The sequence below is a fragment of the Numenius arquata genome, chromosome 29 (assembly GCF_964106895.1).
Source record: "Numenius arquata chromosome 29, bNumArq3.hap1.1, whole genome shotgun sequence".
Taxonomy (NCBI): Eukaryota; Metazoa; Chordata; class Aves; order Charadriiformes; family Scolopacidae; genus Numenius; species Numenius arquata.
In genome coordinates this window covers 194,078-214,354 of record NC_133604.1, presented here as the reverse complement: position 1 = coordinate 214,354, position 20,277 = coordinate 194,078, and the positions used below count along the sequence as shown (strand labels likewise).

At 65.8% G+C, this 20,277-nt stretch overlaps 3 protein-coding genes across 3 annotated transcripts; 1 reads left to right on the top strand and 2 right to left on the bottom strand.

The window, feature by feature from the left end:
* Nucleotides 1-4,751: 4,751 nt before the first annotated feature.
* Nucleotides 4,752-11,517, top strand: NDUFA4L2 (NDUFA4 mitochondrial complex associated like 2). Its single transcript, XM_074164994.1, has 4 exons — nt 4,752-4,844; nt 8,857-8,945; nt 10,848-10,908; nt 11,159-11,517. The coding sequence occupies exons 1-4, from the start codon at nt 4,788-4,790 to the stop codon at nt 11,213-11,215; spliced, it is 264 nt and encodes an 87-aa protein (XP_074021095.1). The 5' UTR covers nt 4,752-4,787; the 3' UTR covers nt 11,216-11,517.
* A 743-nt stretch (nt 11,518-12,260) lies between these two features.
* On the bottom strand, nt 12,261-16,846 carry SHMT2 (serine hydroxymethyltransferase 2). Its single transcript, XM_074164921.1, has 12 exons — nt 16,758-16,846; nt 15,587-15,784; nt 15,399-15,478; nt 14,970-15,170; nt 14,805-14,886; nt 14,441-14,563; nt 14,182-14,321; nt 13,865-14,030; nt 13,683-13,782; nt 13,259-13,414; nt 12,866-12,973; nt 12,261-12,701 (listed from the first exon to the last, which is right to left on the bottom strand). Exons 1-12 carry the CDS (start codon nt 16,779-16,781, stop codon nt 12,574-12,576), a joined length of 1,506 nt encoding a protein of 501 aa, XP_074021022.1. The 5' UTR covers nt 16,782-16,846; the 3' UTR covers nt 12,261-12,573.
* A 1,113-nt stretch (nt 16,847-17,959) lies between these two features.
* Nucleotides 17,960-19,901, bottom strand: NXPH4 (neurexophilin 4). The gene is made up of 3 exons (XM_074164828.1): nt 19,849-19,901; nt 19,029-19,106; nt 17,960-18,734 (listed from the first exon to the last, which is right to left on the bottom strand). Exons 1-3 carry the CDS (start codon nt 19,899-19,901, stop codon nt 17,960-17,962), a joined length of 906 nt encoding a protein of 301 aa, XP_074020929.1.
* Between the last annotated feature and the right edge of the window lie 376 nt (nt 19,902-20,277).

Here is a 20,277-nt window from a genome sequence, read left to right as displayed (position 1 = left end):
GTCGCATGTGCAGGCATGTCCTAGACGTGTGCGTGTGTCTCAGCTGTGTGTGCATGCGTGTGTCGCACGTGCAGGCGTGTCCTAGACGTGTGCACATCTCAGCCATGTGTGCGCACATGTGTCGCATGTGCAGGCGTGTCCTAGACGTGTGTGCATCTCAGCTGTGTGCGTGTCGCATATGCAGGCGTGTCCTAGACGTGTGCGCGTGTCTCAGCCGTGTGTGCATGCGTGTGTCGCACGTGCAGGCGTGTCCTAGATGTGTGCGCATGTCTCAGCCGTGTGTGCGCGTGTCGCATGTCTCAGCCGTGTGCACGCACATCTCAGCCTGCACACATGTGTATCAGACATGTGCTCGCATGTCTCAGACATGTGGACGGTCAGCCAGGTGTGTGCATGTCTCGGCCACGTGCACGCGTGTCCCCGCCGTGTGTTCCTCTGCTCGGCGCAGCTCCGTCCCCACCGGTGTCTTTGTCACAATGAAGGAAGAGACTATTATGTTTATTAAATTGTATCAGGGCAGCGTTACAGCAATTGGCAGCTGGTGACCCCGGTTATTTATAAAAGAGGCTTTGGAAATCGCAGCTCTGGGCTTGGGCTTTTCTTCAGAGAATTATGGAAAAAAAGAAAAAAAAAAATCAATATTGCGGGCCGGGGCCGAGCCGGTGGTTAATTGCGGGGTGGGTTCCAGGAAACACCTCCCAGTGTGACAGCAGCCATACAAGAGCTGACACCCCCCCCATCTCCCCCCCGCCAAACCACTCTCCACACACCCCCCCCCCCATCCTGCAGCCCCCGCTCTCTGCGGTGGGGGGGGGACGGGACCCAGCTCCCTGCCCGGGCTCTGGGGCCGGAGGAGGCCGAGGGAGAGCAGCTCCTTCCCTGCCCTGGGCTCCCTGAGCCCGTGGGGGCAACGAAGGGCGTCATCTCGGCCACCTTTTGCAGCGTTACCGGGGGTGTGTGTGTGTCAGAGTCTGGGGGTACGGGGCCGGTGTCGCCCCCCCCCCCATCCTGCAGCGGTTGTGGGTCAGAAATAGGCTCTCCTGGTGCTCATCGCACAGCGCCCCGTGATTAATGGGTGGAATTAGGATGATAATAGCCCTTTAAATGAAGGTGCCAGTTACAAATGATGTGCGCCCGTGCCGCGTGATGGATGAGGCCGGGGGCCAGCCCCTGGGTGCTGGTGGGCGGGTGTGCTCAGAGGAGCGAGGAGGGGATTGTGATGTCATAGAGATCAGTGACATCATGGGACAGGCGTGACATCACGCGCTAGCTCAAAGCGAGGGGCGGTGGGACAATTCCAGCCCCGTGTGGCCTGGGATCCCTGGGAGGAAGGGCCGTGGGCGCTCCACCGGTATCCGGCTGTGGGAGTCATCACGACATATCGCGATAGCGCTGGCGTGTGATGCCCTTCGTTGCGCTGCTAGTTCTGCCCAGCCTCACCAGCCCCCGCGGGGCCACTCGTGCCCCCCCCCCCCCCCCCGGTGCGGTGGTGCCGGGGGCCAGGAACGCCAGTCCCTCCTCAGAGGGGCCGGGTCCCCCCCCCCCCGGGATCCGTTCCCTTCTCCCCGTGCTGGGGCTCGTCCCGCAACGTGGCTCTGTGGGGCTATGAAATATATCCCGTTAATTCACCATTTAATTATTGGCTGTTTGTTTATTGTTTGTTTGCTTTAGTTGGTATGAATTTTTTATGATGGTTTCCATCGCGCCCCGCCAAAAGCCGGTGAGATTTACAGCTTCGGCATGAGCAGAGCCTTAACGAGGGAAAGGTCCCCGTTAGCAGCGAGGGACGACTCCGTGTCACCATCACAGGAGGGTTTGGGCGGCTCCTCCCAGGGCTGGGGGGGGGGCGGGGGGGTGCAACCAGTGGGTGCCAGCTGTGGGGCCAGGGAGCCGTGGGGAGGCTGTGAGCTGTGGGGCAGAGGCCCACACAATGGATGTGGAGCCAGGAGGCTGGTTGGTTGTCCGGGGGGGGGGGGGAGACTAAGGAGGAGGGGGGGGCGAGGGGGGGGGCTGGGAATCGGAGGAAACGGCATGCTCAGGTGCAGGCACGTTCAGCCCCAAGCTGCAGCATCTCCCATTAATGAAGCACTTCATCACAGCGGCGTTGCGGGGAGAGGGGGGTGGGGGGGTGGAGGGGGGGGGGGGGCACCCAATTCGGAATGATAAATTCCCCACGACGGCCCTGCGCTTGCTCGCAGCAGCCGTGATTCTCCTTCATCTTGAATAATATTTTTGGAGTGGTTGTAAAATAACCCGCCACAGCAGCTGCCAGTGGAGACACCAAGGCCCAGCGGCTCCCTCCAGCCCCTCCTCTCCCCCCCCCCAATTTGTCTTTTCAACTCCCCACCCTGGGGGGGGGCAGCTCCCCACAGCCCTCCTACCCACACCGGCAGGCGTGTGAGGGTGCACCTTGTGTGTGTTTGTGTGTACGCACGTGTGCAAGCGTACGTCTGCCTATAAAGGTGTGTGCGAGTCCGTGCACATCCCTTGGGGTGCAGGTGTCCGTGCACACGTGTGTGTGTGTGTGTGTGTGTGTGTAGGCAGAGGTGTGCCTGTGCACACGCGTGTGTGAGTGCAGAGCTGCCTCGATGGACACGTCTGCCTGGCTCTGCATTTGCAGGTGTGTGCCCACGCACGCGTGCGCTTCCCGAGGTCGTGACTAAGGCGCTGTGATTCCCTTCTCTCCAGGAGTGGTTGTGGACTGGCTTGTTCTCCCCCAAAAGCGCTGACCCATCAGATCTGCGTGGTGCCAGGCAGGGCCAGCCAGGAGAGAGAAGGAGCTCCAGCAGTGTCTATTTGCTGGCCTTTATTGTGTCTCCCTCAGGGCTCGAGGGGGGGAGGGGGACGACACCGCACCGGAGCCCCCCCCAGCACGCAGGGCCGAGCCCCTCGACGGCTGCTTCTGGGGGGCAGCGACCCAGGAGGGCTCCTGAGCAGCGGGACACACGCTGTAATCACCGCGGAAGAGGGAAGCGCGGCACAGAATTAAACTGGCTCTTAATTACAGTCATTAATGAGCGTGGAGGCAGCTGGGCTTTGTGGGCAGGGAATTCCTGCTGCATCCCTAGAAATCCTGGGCTCGTCTGCAGGGAGTTGGGAGCTTGCGCTGGGCCTGGGGGGGGGGGGGGGGGGGCAGAGATGGACGGCGCTGCAAAGCCAGGTCCTGTCACCCGGCTGTGATGGGACCGGGATCCCCCATGTCCTGGGCTCCTAGTACTGCCGGGCACCCCCAGGATCCCTGCTCGGTGCTGTGCTCCGAAGGGGTTATGGCCCTGCACACGGGTCCCACCGCAGGCGCGTACCCCACGAGCTCCCCTCGCGCACCCCCTCCCCACACACCGCCCCGCTGTCCCTGCGCCGCAGCCGCCGAAGGCAGAGGAACAGCAAAGGACACGCGCTGTGCCAGCGCCGAGGGCAGGATGCACTCTGTCTTGGGGAGTGGCACTTAATCAATCCCATCTCAAAACTCTAATTATATCAACAAAGGCCTCAACATGGCGCTGCTGGCTGCAATTCAGGTCTTGTTTATTTATTTCCATGCACTCCCAAGAAGTTTCTCCCCTTTGTCCTTTCATACTTTGCGGAAAGAAATGAGGGAAGGACGGAGCGGCACCGAGGGGGCTGTGCTGTGCCAGGCAGAGGGTGCTGAGGTGGGGAGGGAGGCTGGGCTGGGGGGAGCGGCGGTGGGGCTCTGGGCATCCGTGGGAGAATGGAGACTCCCCGGGGTGCTCCAAGTCAAATTGTCAAAGCGTGGGGGGGGGCTTCCATGCCAGCGGTAAAAGGAATCGTGTGCATGCACATACGTGTAGGGGTGTTCATGTGCGAGTGCCTGCCGCCGTGTCGGCATGTTGTCTACGTGTGCATGCGTGTGTGCACGCGTGCATGCGTCTGGATGAGCACAGACTGGTTTTACTGGGAGGCACTGGCTTTGGCTCTGAGCCCTCGGTGAAAGGGCTGTGCGACAGGGACTCGCCTGTGCCCGTCAATGTGACACTGCCACCATCGTACCCCACCTCGCCATGCTCTGCCCCAGCTGCCCCCCAGACACAGGCTGTGCTGCCTCTTGCCACTGCCAGAGCATGACCAGGCCCCCCCCGGTGTAAAGGCTGGGGGCGCCCGGTCCCTGCGCAGTTCCAGTCTGCTGCTTTTGGCTGCCCGCTCCGTCCGTCTCCCCAATCTTTTGTTAAAAGCCAGTGGATACAAATAGCTGGTTTCCATATGCACAGCAGCATCTGTTACTGCCAGGGAGATTTGCATTGCTAAATGTAAATTGGGTGTTATGTCATTTATCATAAACGGGAGGGTGGGGGGGGGGGGGGACGCTGAGGGGAGGCAGCAAACATCGGCGAAGTTGTCATAACAAATCACACAACTCATCGGTCGCTCCGGCAGGAAGGTGCGGAGCAACCTGTGAAGGATTTGCACGTGGAGGGAAGGGGCCGGCCCCTCGTACAGACAGGGAAACTGAGGCACGGATGGGGTCTGGGGGGCAGCCGCACGCAGGGACCTCCAGCCTCCAAACCCAAAATTCGTCGTTAACCCTGTCATCGGGGCTCGCCGTGGGAGAGGCTGGAAGGCACAGAGCACAGCCAGGGCTCAGGACCCGAGCCTCAGCATCCCTCTCCCCTTCCAGTCTCAGTGTCCCTGGGCCGGCATCCCCGTCCCGTCCCGCCCCGTCCCTCCCAGCCCCGCAGCAGACGCCTCCCTCGCCTCTCCTGCCCACCCTCCGTCCTCCCAGGCCACTCGGGGACCTGCCGTCGCAGCTGGACCTTCCCCGCACCCTCACCATGAAGGGCCCCCTCCTCGGAACCATGTTCTCCCGGCATGTCAAGCGGCACCCCGGAGTGAGTCACCCCACACCCTCTCCCTCCACGGACACCCCTCCCCGTCCCCCCATCCCTCTGCATCTCTCTGCCCCTCTCCTCCTCCCAGGTACCCCCCCTCAGCCCCCGTCCCTCTGGGCTTATCCTTGCCCTTCTCTCGCCATGTGCCTCAGGGACCCTGTGCTTCCCCAGACCCTTCCCCTTCTCCCCCCACGTCCCCATTCCTCCTGCCCTCCTCTGCCCTTTGCACCCTTCGCCAGCCCCATCTTCCTCCCACTCCCCAAACTCCTTCTCAGCCTCCCGGTCCAGCTCCTCTGCCCTCCCTGTGCCTTTCCAGACTGTCCCTGTTTGCCACCTTCCCCTTCACGCTGTCCTCCCGGCTCTCGAAGCAACCTCCAGGTGAGCCAGGAGGTCCCAGTGGTCCCCAGCCCTCCTTTACTGGGGAGAGGTGAGACCACCCTGCGCTGTCTGACCCGCTCCCTGCGATCCAGGGCTCCATCTCTGAGCTGGGCTGGGCTTCAGGCACGTTGACTCCTGCACACACTCTTACTTATCCTGGCAGACGTGCCCAGTAGCTGCTTGGGTGAAGGGTGCTGCTCTGTGTCCTGCCCCGGTTACACCCTGCTCCAGGGGCATCTTTGGGGGGGGCTGGGAATGGAAATCAAGCCCCTTCCCCACTCGCCCGGTAGCCCCAGGCTTAAAGCGCAAACTCCCATCCTTTCAGCTCAGCTCTGTCCCTGTCCCCTGCCATCAAAACGTCAAGCTGAGGGGTTTGCGTACGAAGATGTTCAAACCCTCAAAACCTACAGAGCCTCCAAGAGGTGGCAGCTGGGAGAGTGTCCCTACCCTGCCAGGACCGTCCTCTTCTGCTGCCGGGCTGGGTCCCCTCTTGCAGCAGGGACCTGGCCCTTGTCAGAGGGTCCCCAGCCCCCCCCCCCACCTCGCCTGTCCCCTCCCAGTGGGGGCCTGGCAGGGGCTGGTGGCCTGGGGAGGGTTAATGAGCTCCAAGCGCCGGGCTGAAAGTCACGTAAGCTGTTGGCAGTTGGGTTTGGGGGAAGTAGAGCAGCCAGGCTGGAAAGGATGATGAGCCGTGGCTGGGCACCCGGCGGGCTCGGGCTGGGGGGGAGCCAGGGCTGGAGCCAGAGGCACCCTGGGGCCAGGCTCTTAGAGGGAATGGCGGGTGCCCGGGCACCCCCAGCACCGGGGACACGGGCAGCCGGGACCCCTGGGTGCTTTTCACATCCTTGCTGAGAGCGGAGGATGGAGAGCACGGGCCAGGGCTCTCCTGCGCTGTCTGCACGGTGCTGCCGTGCGTTCCTGTGTGCGGAAAGGGAGGATTTGGGGCTTTTCTGGGTGTGCCTGCCACGGTTTCCCCAGCTGTCAAAGAGGGGGCTGTGTGTGACTTGGGGGGGACACAGAGAGGCCCCCAAACAGTACACGTAAGGCAGGGGGAGTGTGTGTGGGGGTGGTGGTGATGGTCCTGGGTGTCTGTACGTGAAGTGCCTGGCATGTGCCCGGCACCATTAAGCAGGATTATTGCCGGCAGAGGTTGCTGGGGCAATTTTTGACCTGTCATCCCTTCCACGTGACCAGCTGCAGCTCGTGCTGGGCAGGTACATCAGCATTTTCACCTGGCAATCGACTCTCCCACGGCAGCAGCCCAGCTGCCTGCCCGCCTGGCAGTGATTAATGTCCCAGGTCTGCCCATGGAACGCCGCGGTGGTGAAGTGCAGGAGCTTTGGCAGGACAAGAGCCTGCCCGGCAGGGCGGTCCGGGGGCTGCCACGGCTTGGTGGGCACTGGGCAGAGCCCAGCGCTGCATCCCACCATGGTTGGGGGGGGTGGGGGGGGTGGTCCTGTCATGGAAGGGGATGCTCGTCTGCATCCCATCATGAGGATCCCACCCTGTCCGGGCACGGAGCCCCCGCCTCGCCCAGCACCTTCACACATTTGGTTTTTTTTTTCCTTCCTGCGATTTTTGTAGCCCAGTGGTAGGAACGGGGCCAGAGCCCCACTCCGGCAGAGCTGGCACCAGATCACCGCCGGATCACTTGGAAGCACTGGGTGGTGGCAGGGGCTGCGGCTGGCGTGTGGTGGGGACCGACTGTGCCGGGGGGGGGGGGGGGGGGGGGGGGGGGGTCAGCCTCACTGCCGACAGAGACGGGGGTCCCGGGGAGCAGGGCAGCGCCTGCCTCACTCCCAACAGGTCCCCACCGGCGGGGGTTAAAGGGCAAACACTGCACGCACAATAAGCAGCATTTTAACTCTCCGTACGCTTAAGGTCAAGCTCTCAATACGTCTTGTTTATTTTTGTGCGTGTTCTGAGGGGGGGAACGGGCCCCACTCCCGCACCTGCAGCTCCGGAGCCCCTCGCCTGCTGCACGAGCCGTTCCCCCAGCTCCCCTTACCCTTAGTTCTTCCCAGGCATTAATTACCCAGAAGGTGTCAGCAGCAGATGGTGAGACGAACCCGTCGCCCCGAATCTCCTCCAACAGACACCGCAATTCCCGGCGCTGTGGAGTTCGTCTTGATTAGCCGGCGCGGTTGGGTAGCGGCTACTGCCAGATCCTCCTGGCACCCGGCCGCACACGGCGCAAAAGATCATTATCTGCTGATGCCTCCAACCTCCCAAATTGGTGCCGGCATCTGCCAGGCACTCCATCAGCCGGCACGAGCCCAGAGCGCGGCTTGCCTCGGCCATGGGTGCCACCGAGCCGGAGCTGGGGGCACTGAGAGGGGATGGGGGGGGGGGGGTGTCCAGCCAGGGACTGAAGGCTGGGTAAGGAGCGCTTGGGGAGGGTGGGGACACATCTGACTGGCCAGGGGTCTTCCCTGCAAGATTCCCCCTCCCCGTGGAGGTCATCGGGGTGCTTGGCAGAGAACAAAAGGGTTTGGACAGACCCTTTCCTTCATGTTTGAGAGTTGTGTGTCCTCCCCGCCCCCCCCAATTTCATCTGAGTGGGGAAACTGAGTCACTGTGTGGTGGGTGGGGGGGTCAGGGACTCTTTGCTAAGAGCCCAGCAGAGCTGCAAATATAACCCAGGTGCTGGCAGTGCGAACCGTGCGGCGTGTGCGGCCCCCGCTCCCGGCTAATGGGCACGGCGAGGCACCGGCCGTGTTTGCCTTCCCAGGGGCACGGGTTGGCGGGGAGGTTCATTACGCTCAGAGCGTCTTCCCCGGCGCGGGGGCCGCGGCAATTTGGGGGAGGTCACAGCAGCCTCGTCTCGGCTCCGATTGAGGCCGCGTCCCCCCGGGCACCGGGGGATTGGCAGCGCGCGTGGAGGGGGGAGCGGAGCCGAGGAGATGGAGCTGGTCGCCCCGCAAAGGCGCAATGAAAGCCCCTGTGTGCACGGAGGGACGCCCGCTGTGGGGCTGGGGCAGCTCCCGGGAGGTCACCGAGTGTCCCCCACCCCGTGCTGTGTCGTCACTGTGTCCCCAAGACCCGCTCTGGAGCCAGCTCTCGGCCACCGACGTGATGCTTCGATGCTTGGCCCCAGCGTGTCCCAGTCTGTCCCTGCCGGGGAAGATGAACCGGACCCTCCTCACCTTGTGCTTCACGGGGAGATGGTGCAGGAGGGGGTGCAGGGCCCAGCAGGGGGGGGCACGGAGGGGCTGCAGCCCTGCCCTGGGCAGGGACCAGGTCCCTCGGGGAGGAATCGTTGGCCGAGGCTGCCCTGACTGGGGGCACCGCGCACGCCGGGAACGGGACCCCCAGCCCCTCACCCGCAGCCGCACCAGCCAGCGCCGGCACTGGGCAGCAGCAGGCGGAGGGGAAGCGATTTCTCATTCCAAATCCAATTCCTCTCCAACACGAGCCGATTTTTCTCTCCCTCTTTTAATTCAGTCACTCAAGCTGACAGCTACACTGTGTACCGCAGCCCAGCTACAGGATTGCTCTGCCATATTTCCCCTGTAAATCTCCCGGTGTGTCAGCTCTCCCTTTCACTCTCCAGTCGGCCTGATAAATATTCATTTTATTGGGGTATTTTTCATTTTTTTTTTTTTTTTTTCTCTCTCTCTCTCTCTCTCTGCAGCTCATTCCCCTCATTGGCTTCATCAGTGTCGGCCTGGGCAGTGCTGTCCTGTACTTGCTGAGGCTGGCCCTGTACAGCCCGGACGTCAGGTACAGGTCGGGGTGCCCCCGGGACCCCTCCGTGGGCACTCGCCCCCCCCCCACCCCTGGAGCTGGTGCCCGGGTGTGTCGGGTGGGCGCTGGGGTGCACAAGGACAGGATGCGCTGACACCCTCACGGTGTCGGGGGGGGGGGACGACGACAGCCAAACCCAGTGCAGAGGGTGCCCAGCGCAGGTGAGGGAAGGGGGGGGCACCATCAACCCTCTTGTTGCTTGGGTTTGGGGGGGGGGGGGGGCACACAGGCCCTTCCCCATGCTGCTGTGAAACGGGGGGGCGGGCAGGAGGGAGACGCAGAGGTGACGGGGAGGTGGATGACGAGGCAGATAAAAGCAGTTTGTGACTGATGGGGGGGGGGGGGGAAGACAGTGTGGGGAGGGACAGATTCACAGAGGGATGGGAAACCAGGGGGATGGATGGCTGGATGGCTGGAGAAGGAACGGGGAGAGGGAGGGATGGACAGCCATAAAAACCTGTGTGCAAGGATGAATGGAGAGGGAGAAAAGGGCGAGGGAGCCAAGGCGTGAGGATGGATTGCTGAGGAACAGAGGGTGGATGGGTTGGCACAGGACGGACAGACATCCTGTGGCACATAAGGCTGGTGTGTTTTTTTTTTTTCCCCCTTGTAGCTCAGTGGCCCCCGGTCCCCGCGGCCCCTCGCTGTCTAATGTCTATCTAATATTTGTTTGCTCCCGGTAAAACGCTCATTGATTTAATTTGACGCCAGCTGCCCAGGGTACTTAGCTCAGCAATTAACAGATCCAGGCACCTTGTCTTTGATGGTGGAAGTGCAGGGGTATGTGTGTGTGTGTGCGTGTGCGAGAGGGGGAATAAAACAGCAGCGCACACACACCCCCCCCCAGCACATTAATGCTATTAACCAGCTCCAGGGGTCTGCATTTGCAGCACGGCCCCCCCCCCCCTTCATCCTCCAACGGGCGTGCACACGCACACGCACACGCATCTTCCCAGATGGAAAATTCTGCTCTTGGCCAACACCAGCGGATTTGTGGGGGGACGGGAGAGGGGAGAGACGGGAGCTGCTCTCTCCAGGGACCCATCCCACGCCTTCCCTGCCCTTCCACAACCCCTCCTGGGACAGGACAGGACGTGTCCTCCTTGGGAAAGCTTCATCTGACCAGCACCAGCCCCCCCCCGTGCACTTGGCTTGCACACTCACAAGCGTTGTACACTCACAAGTGCTGCACGTGGCTGCTGTGTCCCTGCTTGCTCACGGGGGGGGCAGGGACAACAGGGCAGGCAGCAGCTTCCCTGCTCGCCCCCCCACTCCCCAAAACAGGGAGTGAAAGCTGGGGGGGGGGGGGGGGGGGGGGGGGGGGGGGAGGTTTTTGGGAAAGGGGAGGGGGGCAGGGCAGCTAAGGGCAGAAGGCAGCCCCCCCCCACCCAGGCAGGGGTGCAGTGGGGCAGTGCCTGCAGAGGTGCTGGCGGGGGGGGGGGGGGGGGCAGGGGGGGCAGCAGACACGCACCCCTGCACGTACAGCAGGGCAGCCCTCGCAGGCCAGCCTTGCCCCGGGGCGGCTGCCAGGCTGCGGTTTGGGTGAGTCAGTCCATGGCGTGGCACAAGCCTGGGCGGGGGGGGGGGGGAATGTCTGGGAGCAGCCCTGCAGGGAGCCCCCCCCCCCCCCCCCCCAGCCTCCACTCCAGCTCCTCACCCCGGGGGGCTGGAGAGACACAGCCAGAGCCCCCCCAACCTGCCAACCACAGCAGAACAGGGGAGCGCGGCTACGATGGCATCGGGGATTGTTTCTGCAGAGAACCAGGGCTGGGGGCACTAGTGGGGGTAAAATGGGGGGGGGGGCTGTGGGATGGGGGGGGGTGGTGCTGTCTCCCCCACCATCCTTACAGGTGCTGATGGCTCCGTCGCCCCTTGCAGCTGGGATCGAAAAAATAATCCTGAACCCTGGAATAAGCTGAGCCCCACGGACCAGTATAAAGTGAGCACTGGGTGAACTGGGGGCCTGGCACTCTGGGGCAGGAGAACGGCTACTTGTAGGGCAAGACATGGTGTTTTCCTCGGGGAGGGGGGAGAGGCGGCATCGGCCCTGGGGGCAGAGGCGCATGAGCCCTCCAGCTCCTTGTGCTCAGATCTGGGGAGGGGGGGTGCTGTCCCCCCACCCCGAGCAAAGGCCAGTGTCAGCCATGGGGGGGACACACGACCCACTCTCACATCCCTCCCTTCCCCAGTTTCTGGCAGTTTCCACTGACTACAAGAGCCTTAAGAAGGACCGTCCCAGTTTCTGAGCTGTGCTGGGGCGGGGGAGAGCACAGTCGCGCCCCCCCCCCCTCTCCCCCCATCAGCGCTGCCACGGCCCCCACCAGCCCCCCCGGCTCTTGCCAGCTCCATGGCTCCGTGACGGGTCACCGCGCAGAAAGGCCTGACTGCTTCCTCGGCACCCCCAAACCGTGGGGCTGACCCCCACCCCCCCCCTCCATCCCTGCAATAAACTGCATCACTCCGGGAGCGATGTGACCACACACACCCCCCCCCCAGCCCACTGCTCGTCGTCACGTCTCGCCCGCATTAAACTCGTAGAACGGTAATGAATTATTGGGGGCAGGGGGCAGCAAAATGGATTTCACACACTGTTTCCCAGGCCCATAAACACAGGAGACGTTCAACGCCCCCCCCCCAAGTGAAGGCTGGGGTGGGGGCTCGTGTCCCACTGGAAGTGGCCGTTCATGGCCCCCGGGTGCCGCGTTTCCGCTCTCCCACGCTCCAGGGCCCCGGGGGCTGCCCAGGGACACCCCCCTGCCACGGTCACAACCCAGCCCCTCTGGAGAGGAAAAGAGCTGGGGGGGTGTGAAAGGGGAGTCACACACACACGTGTGCATGTGGATGCACGTGTGTCCTGCATGCGTGGACAGTCTGGCCCCCCCCGGGCCACACGCCAGGGGGAGGGTCCCGCCTGGCGCTGTTTGGTTTGGCCACGGTGGGGGAGCTCAGGGCCAGTAAATGGGGAGCAGGACGTGCCAGGGAACAGGCAGCCACCTCCAGCCAGGGCTGGGCCGTGGAGACAAAGGGGCGCACTGCTGGCTCTGCACCCCACGGCAGCAAGGGGGGGGGGGGGGGGGGGGCGCAGCTTGGGCTTGTCTGTCAGTGTGACCCCCCCACACCCTCAGAGCCCACCGGGTGAAACACTGGGGTAGAGGAGATGGGGTGGGGACACTGCGACAGGACCGTGGGCAGGTGGGACTCGGGGGTCCGGCCCCACATCCCCCCCTAGAGCCCTGGCAGGGTGCTGAGACCTCTCCCCCCCCCAGCTCAGCACCCAGACACCTCCACACAGGCAGGCTCTGTCCCCGCTTTTATTAGCGACCCTTCCCTCCCCATAGAAAAGTGCAAGAATTGCTTGGACAGAGGGGACGAGGCTGGAGCAAGGACTGGTCCCTCCCCCCATGGGGGTCTCGGGGGGGTCTCTGTACCCTAACACTGAGAGCAGAACGGGGTGGGCTGCCCCCCATCCCAGGGAGGAAGCGCCCCATCCCAAAGGTCCTGGTAGGGGATGAAGGGGAATGGGGAATGCAGAGGGTGGTTTTCAGCCTCCCCTTGCCCCCCCCAGGTAGTCCCGGCCTGGCAGGGGGGGCGCGAGAGCCCCCCCTCAGTGGTCACTGAAGCCAGGCATGGGGAAGGCACGAGCGAAGGTCTCTACGCGCTGGCGCAGGTCGGCCAAGCGGCGCTGCGTCTCTGCGTCCTGCAGCAAGAAGGTCTTGAACTCCTGGAGCTTACCTGGGGGCGGAGGGGGAGCTGGTGAGAAGGGCGGGAGGGATGCCCGGGGGGAGGCTGGCACCAGCTCGGGGGGGGGCAGTCCCTGCACCCCAAAGGGCACCCGGGGGTCACCGGCACCCAGGAAGGCCAGGGGGGGAGACCGGGGACCCCGCTCGCTCACTCACTGGTTTTGCTCTTGACGTCCAGGGCCAGCGCGATGCCCTCATCAATGAAAGCCACCACTTTCTGGAAATCCTCCTCACGGAAGTGGCGGGACGTCAGGGCAGGGGCACCTGGGGGACAGAGCCCATCAGGGCCAGGAGATACTCGGGGGCACCATCCGCAGAGGCCAGTCCCACCAAGGGGTTCCCCAAGTCCCAGCCCCAGCAGGGTCCCACCCCCCACTCTGAGCCAGAAACCGGCTCCAAATCCCCACATGGAGCCCTCAGAGACGGGGGAAACAGAGGGGGGATGCCCCAGGGTGAAAGCCTGGGGAACACCCCCCCACACCCCCCAGGGAAGGGGCTGAATGGAGGAAGGAAGACCCCTCCCTGCCCCGAGCGGGACCCATCCCTCACCCAGGCGCAGCCCCCCCGGCGTGAGCGCGCTCTTGTCCCCCGGACACGTGTTCTTGTTGGCCGTGATGGAGACGAGCTCCAGCACCCGCTCGGCCCGTGCCCCGTCGATGCCCTTGGGCCGCAGGTCCACCAGCACCAGGTGATTGTCGGTGCCACCTGGGGAGCAAGGGGACAGGGTGAGGAGCGAGGGCCAGCCCTGAGCACCCCCAGACACCCCCCTCCCCTCCTCCTCCTCACCGCCCCTTCCCCGCTCCGCAGCGCTGCCTCCCAAGCCCTGTTCTGCCTTGCACCCCCCTCCTCTGCCCCCCAACCCACCCGCGCTCCCCACTGCTGCCTTGGGCCACCGAGACCCAGCGGTGCCGCTTGCGACCTATGGCAGGCTCATCCCTCCTCGTCCCCAAAAGCGTGGGGAAGGAGGCATTACCTGACACCAGGGTGTACCCGCGCTGGAGCAGGGCCTGCGCCATGGCCTTGGCGTTCCTCAGCACCTGCTGGCAGTACTGGTGGAAAGCTGGCGAGCTGGCCTGGCCGGGGTCGGGGGGGAGACCACGTCAGCGCGGGGCACCAGGTCGCCCCCAGCCCCGAGCCCACTGCCCCGGCACAGACCTGTTTGAGGGCCACAGCCACGGCGGCGATGGCGTGGTTGTGGGGCCCCCCTTGCAGGGAGGGGAAGACGGCAAAGTTGACCCTGTCCTCCAGGTCGTAGAGCGTCTCCTTCCCTGTTTTCTTGTCCACCCAGCGCACGCCTTTGCGGTAGAAGATCAGCCCTGACCTGGTGGTGAGACAGAGCTGGCACCGGCTCTTCCCGCCATCGCCCCACGGCGGGGGCTCGGCCCCCTGTACCACGGGGCGGTGCTGACACCGCTGCCACCCTCCTGTGGGTCCCCCCCCCCCGGGCAGGGGACAGCAGGACGCAGCCTCACCTGGCGCCGCGCAGGGTCTTGTGCGTGGTGCTGGTGACCACGTCCGCGTGCTCGAAGGGTGAAGGGATGGCCTTGGCTGCCACCAGCCCGCTGATGTGCGCCATGTCTGCCAGCAGGTACGCCTTCACCTCCTCGCACACCTGGGGACATGCACGGGGAGGGGGTTGTCACAGGCTGTCCCTGTCCCCACAGCCACGAGTAGGGGGTGACTGCCCCCGAGCTGCCGCCGCCACCCGGGAGGGAGCCCGCCGCCCCGTACCTTCTTCATGCGAGCGTAGTCGATGAGGCGGGCGTAGGCGCTGGTGCCGGCGATGATGAGACGAGGACGGAAGAGCCGCGCCGTCACCTCCAGCTGGTCGTAGTCAATCAGCCCGGTGGCCGGCTGCGAGGGACAGACAGACAGACAGACAAACGGACAGTTTGCCGTGGCGCGCACACCTCCCTGAGCACAGTTTGGCTGAACCACAGGCAGCTCCCAAGCACCCCACGGCACCGGGACACGGCTGGGACACAGGGAGGGGAGGGCAGGGGGTGGCAGAGCAGCTCAGGCACCCCAGGGGCACCCAACAGCTTGACCAGTTCCCCCCTTCCCCCAGGAACCTGCCCCCCACCCCCCGGCTTACGTCAAGTTTGTAGGGCATCGACTCAAAGAAGATGGACGTTGCCGAGATTCTCTTGACATCTGACATGTAGCCGTGCGTGAGGCTGCAGGGGAAGGCAGAGGCGTGGGATCAGGCTGGGCCCCCCAGGAGGCAGCAAGCTCCAGGTTGCCCCACACCGCTACGTACTGGCCCCCGTCGGGCAGGTCCAGCCCCATCAGGCGGTCGTGGGGCTGCAGCAGGGCCGTGTAGGCTGCGAAGTTGGCCGGAGAGCCCGAATAGGGCTGAACGTTGACGCCCCACCGGGCGGGATCCAGGTCGAACGCCTCCAGAGCCCGCTGCTCGCACAGCAGCTCGATCTGGTCCACCACCTCGGCCCCCCCGTAGTACCTGGAAGAGAAGGGAGGTGGTTACCCAGGGGGGGGCCTTTCCCCTGCCAGCCCCACAACCTCCCACCCTGCCCCACGGGAGACCACGGTGCAGAGGACAGCCTCCCCTCCAGAAGCATCCGCTCCTCGGGCTTCCCTTAACCTTTCCTGTTGCTGACTCCCGGCTGCGGGAAGACCCCTGATGCCACCAGTGCCCTCCTGCCCCCCAAAAGCGCGCCCCCCCCTTTACCTCTTGCCGGGGTACCCCTCCGAGTACTTGTTGTTGAGGCAGGAGCCCAGGGCTTCCAGTGCCGCCCGGCTGCAGAAATTCTGAGGGAATAAGACGGGTCAGAGACGGGGCAGAAGGGACCGTCACCACCCCCAGGACCGTCACCACCCCCCTGCCCCCAGCACCCCACTGCCCCCCCAGTCCCCCACCTCAGAGGCGATGAGCTCCAGCCCCCGGCACTGCCGATCCTTCTCCTTCTGGACCAGGCTCCACATCTCGGGGTCGCTCTCGGCCAGGCTCTCCTGTCCCGTCCAGCCGGGCACGTGGCCGGTGGCAGCGGCCGCAGCGGTGCCACGTTGCGCCCGCTGGTTGCCGCTGGCCACCCGACCACCACATCGCTGCAGGGCCTGCGCAGGAGAAAGGGAGGGGGGGGGGGGGATGCATTGACAGGCTGCGACCCCACACAAGCGGGTGCCAGGGTCCCTTACCCCCCCCGAATCACCCCTGTGACAGTGCCAGGGGCAAGACCCCGGCGTTCTCTCTCCGGTCACCGGTGTCACCCCCCCAGGGTGGGCACATGGGGGACACCACCACCACCACCACCCCCCCCACGTTGTGCACGGTGCTGCGGGGAGGGGTGCTGCGGGGGGACCCCCGCAGCACCCCTCCCCGCAGCACCGTGCACAACGTGGGGGGGGGGGGCCCTGCTGCTCCCGGTGTCCCGGAGAGGGAACCGTGTGTCCCCCCGACACACACCTGGCCCCACCGGCGGTGCCCCGGTGCCGGGTGATGTAACCGCTGCCGCCCCGTTGCATCACCCGCGGCCGCCGGGCAGAGGCCAAGGCCGGCGGCGGCGGCGGTTGCCCCGACCCGGGGACTTTGGGACCGACACAAAGTCCGCGGGGGCGGCGGCCGGGACGGGGGGTGCCGGTGCCCGGTCACGGTGGGGAGGGGGGGGATATTTAAAGGGGCGGGGGGAGAGAGGGGGGGACCGGGACCGGGCGCCGCTGCTCCCGACCCCCGCCGGACAGGAGCTGCGCCCCCCGGCTGCAAAGGGGCGCTGGAGCGGGCGGGAACCGGGAGAAATGGGTGGGCAGGGAGCGACCCCCGGGCACCGGAACCCCCCGCGGGTACCCGGACACCCCCCCCCCCCCCCCCCGAGCACCGGGACCCTCCGAGAGCACCAGAACACCCCGAGCACCGGCACAACCTGCGGGCACCGGGGTTCCCTCCGGTACCGGGACGCCCCCGGGTACCGGGACCCCATGCGGGCACCGCAATCCCCGAGCACCGGTACCCCCCCCCCCCCCCACGGGACCCGCGGGCACCAGCCCCCCCCCCCACGGGACCGGACAACCCCCTCCCAGCTCCGCGACTCACCCTGCCCAGGCGGAGCGGCCACATCGCGGTCCGTGCTGCAGGTGGGTCCCGGCCGGGTCCCGGCCCCGGTCCCGGTCCCTGCCTGGCCCCGCCCCGCCCCGGCAGCGCGCGCGCGGCGTCGGGGGGCGGGGCCAAGGGGCTGCCGGCACCGCGGGGGCCGACGGGAAACTGGCGGTCCAGCATCACCCCTTCTCCCCCCCCCCCCCCCCCCGCCCCCGCCCCCGCCCCGAATCGGGGGCATCCCGGTCCCGGTCCCGTCCCGCACCCTCATCCCTGCCCCCCCCCCATCCCGCGGGGCCCGCGCTCAGCACACTGCACCGCTCCTCTTTTTTCTGTTTCACTGTTTTTATTTTCCACTTTTTTTCCATTTTAATTTTCTTAAAAAAAACCACGAAGAAGCCCCTGCCCAGAGCCAGGGGGAGGGCAGCCCCCAGCAAGGGCCCTGCCGGCTCGGGGGGGGGGCACGGACCCCCAGGTCCCTGTCCCTGCCGTGGCACTTCTTCACGGCGTGGTGGCGGACGGGGGGGGGGCCAGCACCGGGGTTGGGGGGGAGCTGCAAATGTGGGTGAGGGGCGGCAAGTCTGGGCAGGGTCCTCCCCCGGGGCGGGGGGGAGGGCGGGGAGGGGGGGGCACGGAGCTCCATGGGGCACCCAGGACTTGGTTTGGTGCCCCAACGCTGCCGCGGCCTTGGAGGGGCCAAAGGGGGTTGGGGGGGGGGGCTCCAAAAATCCCTGGGCAGGTGCCCTCACACACGCGCAGACTGGTGTGCACACACGTGTCCGCATGCACACGCGTGCACACACGTGCACATCTCCCACAACTGCAGAACACAACACCCCCCCCCTCCAACCACATCCGCACACCCCACACCCCCCCCCCCGCAGGTGACGGACACCCAGCCGGTGCCACCGCGTGGGGCCGTACCCCCCCCGACTCACCCACACGCTCCCGGGGACCCCAGCCCAGCCTGCACCCCCCACCCAGCCGCAGGGCCGGGAGCGGGGCTGCGCGGGGGGCGGTGGGCACGGGACCCCCGGCACCGGCCATGCCCCCGGGTGGGCTGTCCCGGCCTGACTCCCGCACCCCGGGGTGTCAGTGCGGGGGCGATGGGGGACACCGTGCAGCCGAGACGGGGTGTAGGAGCCCCCCCAGCCCCCCCATCCACCTCCGGCTCCGGCGCCCGCCGCCCCTTCCCGCAGCCGTCAGCCGAAGTAGGGGTTGTCGTGCTGGAAGTTGTAGTCGGGGCAGACCTTCTGGACCAGCTTGTAGTCGATGCTGAGGAAGGAGATGAAGATGCAGATGACCTTGAAGGGCTTGGCGCAGAGCCAGGCGGCGTGGCTCTGCGTGTGCTCGGTGAAGCACACCTTGGAGGGGTCGTACAGGCAGGGCTTGTTCTTCCGCGCCCGGTTGGTCTTCTCGTACTCCACGTGGCAGTTGAGTGCCTTGGCCGGGCGCCCCTCGGGCAGGGTGCTCTGCTGGGGGGGGGGCGGGACGGGACGGGGGAGCGGCGGGGGGGCTGGTACCAGCACCTCGAAACCCACCGCCTTGGAGGGGGGCACGATGCTGACGGAGACGTTGCCCAGGCTGGAGGAGTTGTGGCGGAAGTAGACGCTGAAGGTGCCGTTGATGTGGTCCACGATCTTCCCCGTCACCAGGAGGCTGAACTTCAGCGTCTTGATGTTGAAGTAGAAGTCGCCCCAACCAAAGATCTTCTTGGTGCGGCCGGACTTGAGCGAGGGCTTGCGGCGGGCGCGGGGGCTCGGCGGGTCCCCGACCGTCTGGTTCTTCTGCCAGTCCCAGGGGCTCCGTGCAGCGCCCAAGGGTGTCCCCGCGCCCTGGGGGGGCTCAGCCGGAATCAGCCGCCTGGGGTAGAGCATTGGGGGCTTCAAGGTGCCGTAGGGGACATCCTTGAGGAGGCCGGAGGTGCCCAGCTCCAGGTACCCCAGGGTCTTGGCAATGTGGCCCCCAGCACACACCGTCTGGGGGAAAGAGGGCAGAGACTGTAGGAGCCGTGCCTGCCACCCCCTCGCTCATCCTCCTGCCCGCCCCCGTGCGCCCTTCTGTGCCCGTGTACCCCTCCCGCACCCCTGCATCCCTCCTGTGGCCGTGCCCCCCACCAGCACCACGCACCCCTTTGGCACCATGCCCCTCCGTCCGCCGTGCCCCCAGCCTCACCCAGAGCCAAGCCTGGCTGCACCCTGCCCGTGGCACCCCCAACCCCTGCTCAGCCCCCCATAGGGCTGTCCCCGACACCCCAGGAGGCAGGGCTGCATCTGCAGCATCACCCACGTCCCTGCCATGGGGAGAAGCAGGACGCCAGGCAATTCCCGGCTGCCTGCCCCACCGCAGCTGAGGCCCATTAAAATGCAGGGGGGTGGGGGGGCGGCAGCATGTACAGAGACCGGGGCGGGGGGGCATCGGAGCCCTGCGCCGCCTGCCAGGAAAGCCTAATTGCATTACCCGGTGCCTCTGATCTGCGGCTGAAATTACAGAGACCCCCGCCAGGCTGCACGGCAGCCGCTCCGCCCTCCGGGATAATTGCACCGGGCAGGCACGGCCAGGAGTGGGGTGCATTGTGTGCAGAGGGGGGGGGACACACACAAGGAATGAGCGGGGGACCTGTCGCTCTGCTGGGGAACTGGGGGGGGGACGGGGGGTCGCTTTCTGCATTCAAGCAAGGGAGGGAATTCACAATAAAAGCAGAAAAGATGGGCAGCGGAGGGAAGGAAAAATGCCGGACAAGGTCCCTGCACCGGCATGGGGACGGCACCCCGTCCCACACAGAGCCAGGAGCCCTTGGCAGGGCTCACCCAGGGTGAGGAGAGGCAGCTCCTCTCCTGGGGGGGTAAATGGAGGCAGGGAGCTGCGATGGAGACCGGCTGCCTGGTCTCTCCCCCCCGGGAGAGCTGCGAGCCCGGTTAAGGAGGCACCGATGGGCACTGGCACACCAGGACCCCCTGGAGATGCCAGGGCTGGGGTGTCACACGGCAGCTCCCAGCCACCCCGCTCGAGAAAAGGACCCTGCACACCGAGGGGGCTGGGACCCACCTCCCGCCGGTGCCAGCAGGGACAGGACCGCAGTGTCCCCTACCTGAGGGTTCCCCACAGCCATCGCTCTGCCCGTCCAGCTGCCGGGACCAACATCGCGCGGCTCAGCAGTGGTGGGCAGAGCCAGCTGGCACCTCTTCAGCCCTGGGACCCCGTCTCTGACGTGTCCCATGTCCCTTTCTTGCCCGAGCCTGCCTGCCTCCCCCCCACCCCCCGGCTTCCCCATCCCTCAGCCTGGCTGCTCCTGGCTCCGCAGCCCGGTGCCCGGCGTGCCCCTGCCTGCCCTGCCAGCTGCTCCCGGCGCGCAGGATGCTGCTCCGTCAGCCCCGGCCTCGTCAATCACTGTCACCCAGGAGCTGGCAGGTGCTCCGGCTGCTCTGGCAGTTTTTTTGCTCTGGACGACCTGTTTCCCGAGGGGGATGCGGGGAGGAGGGGAGCGGGGAAGGAGAGGGGGCGAGCAGAGGCGGCAGCT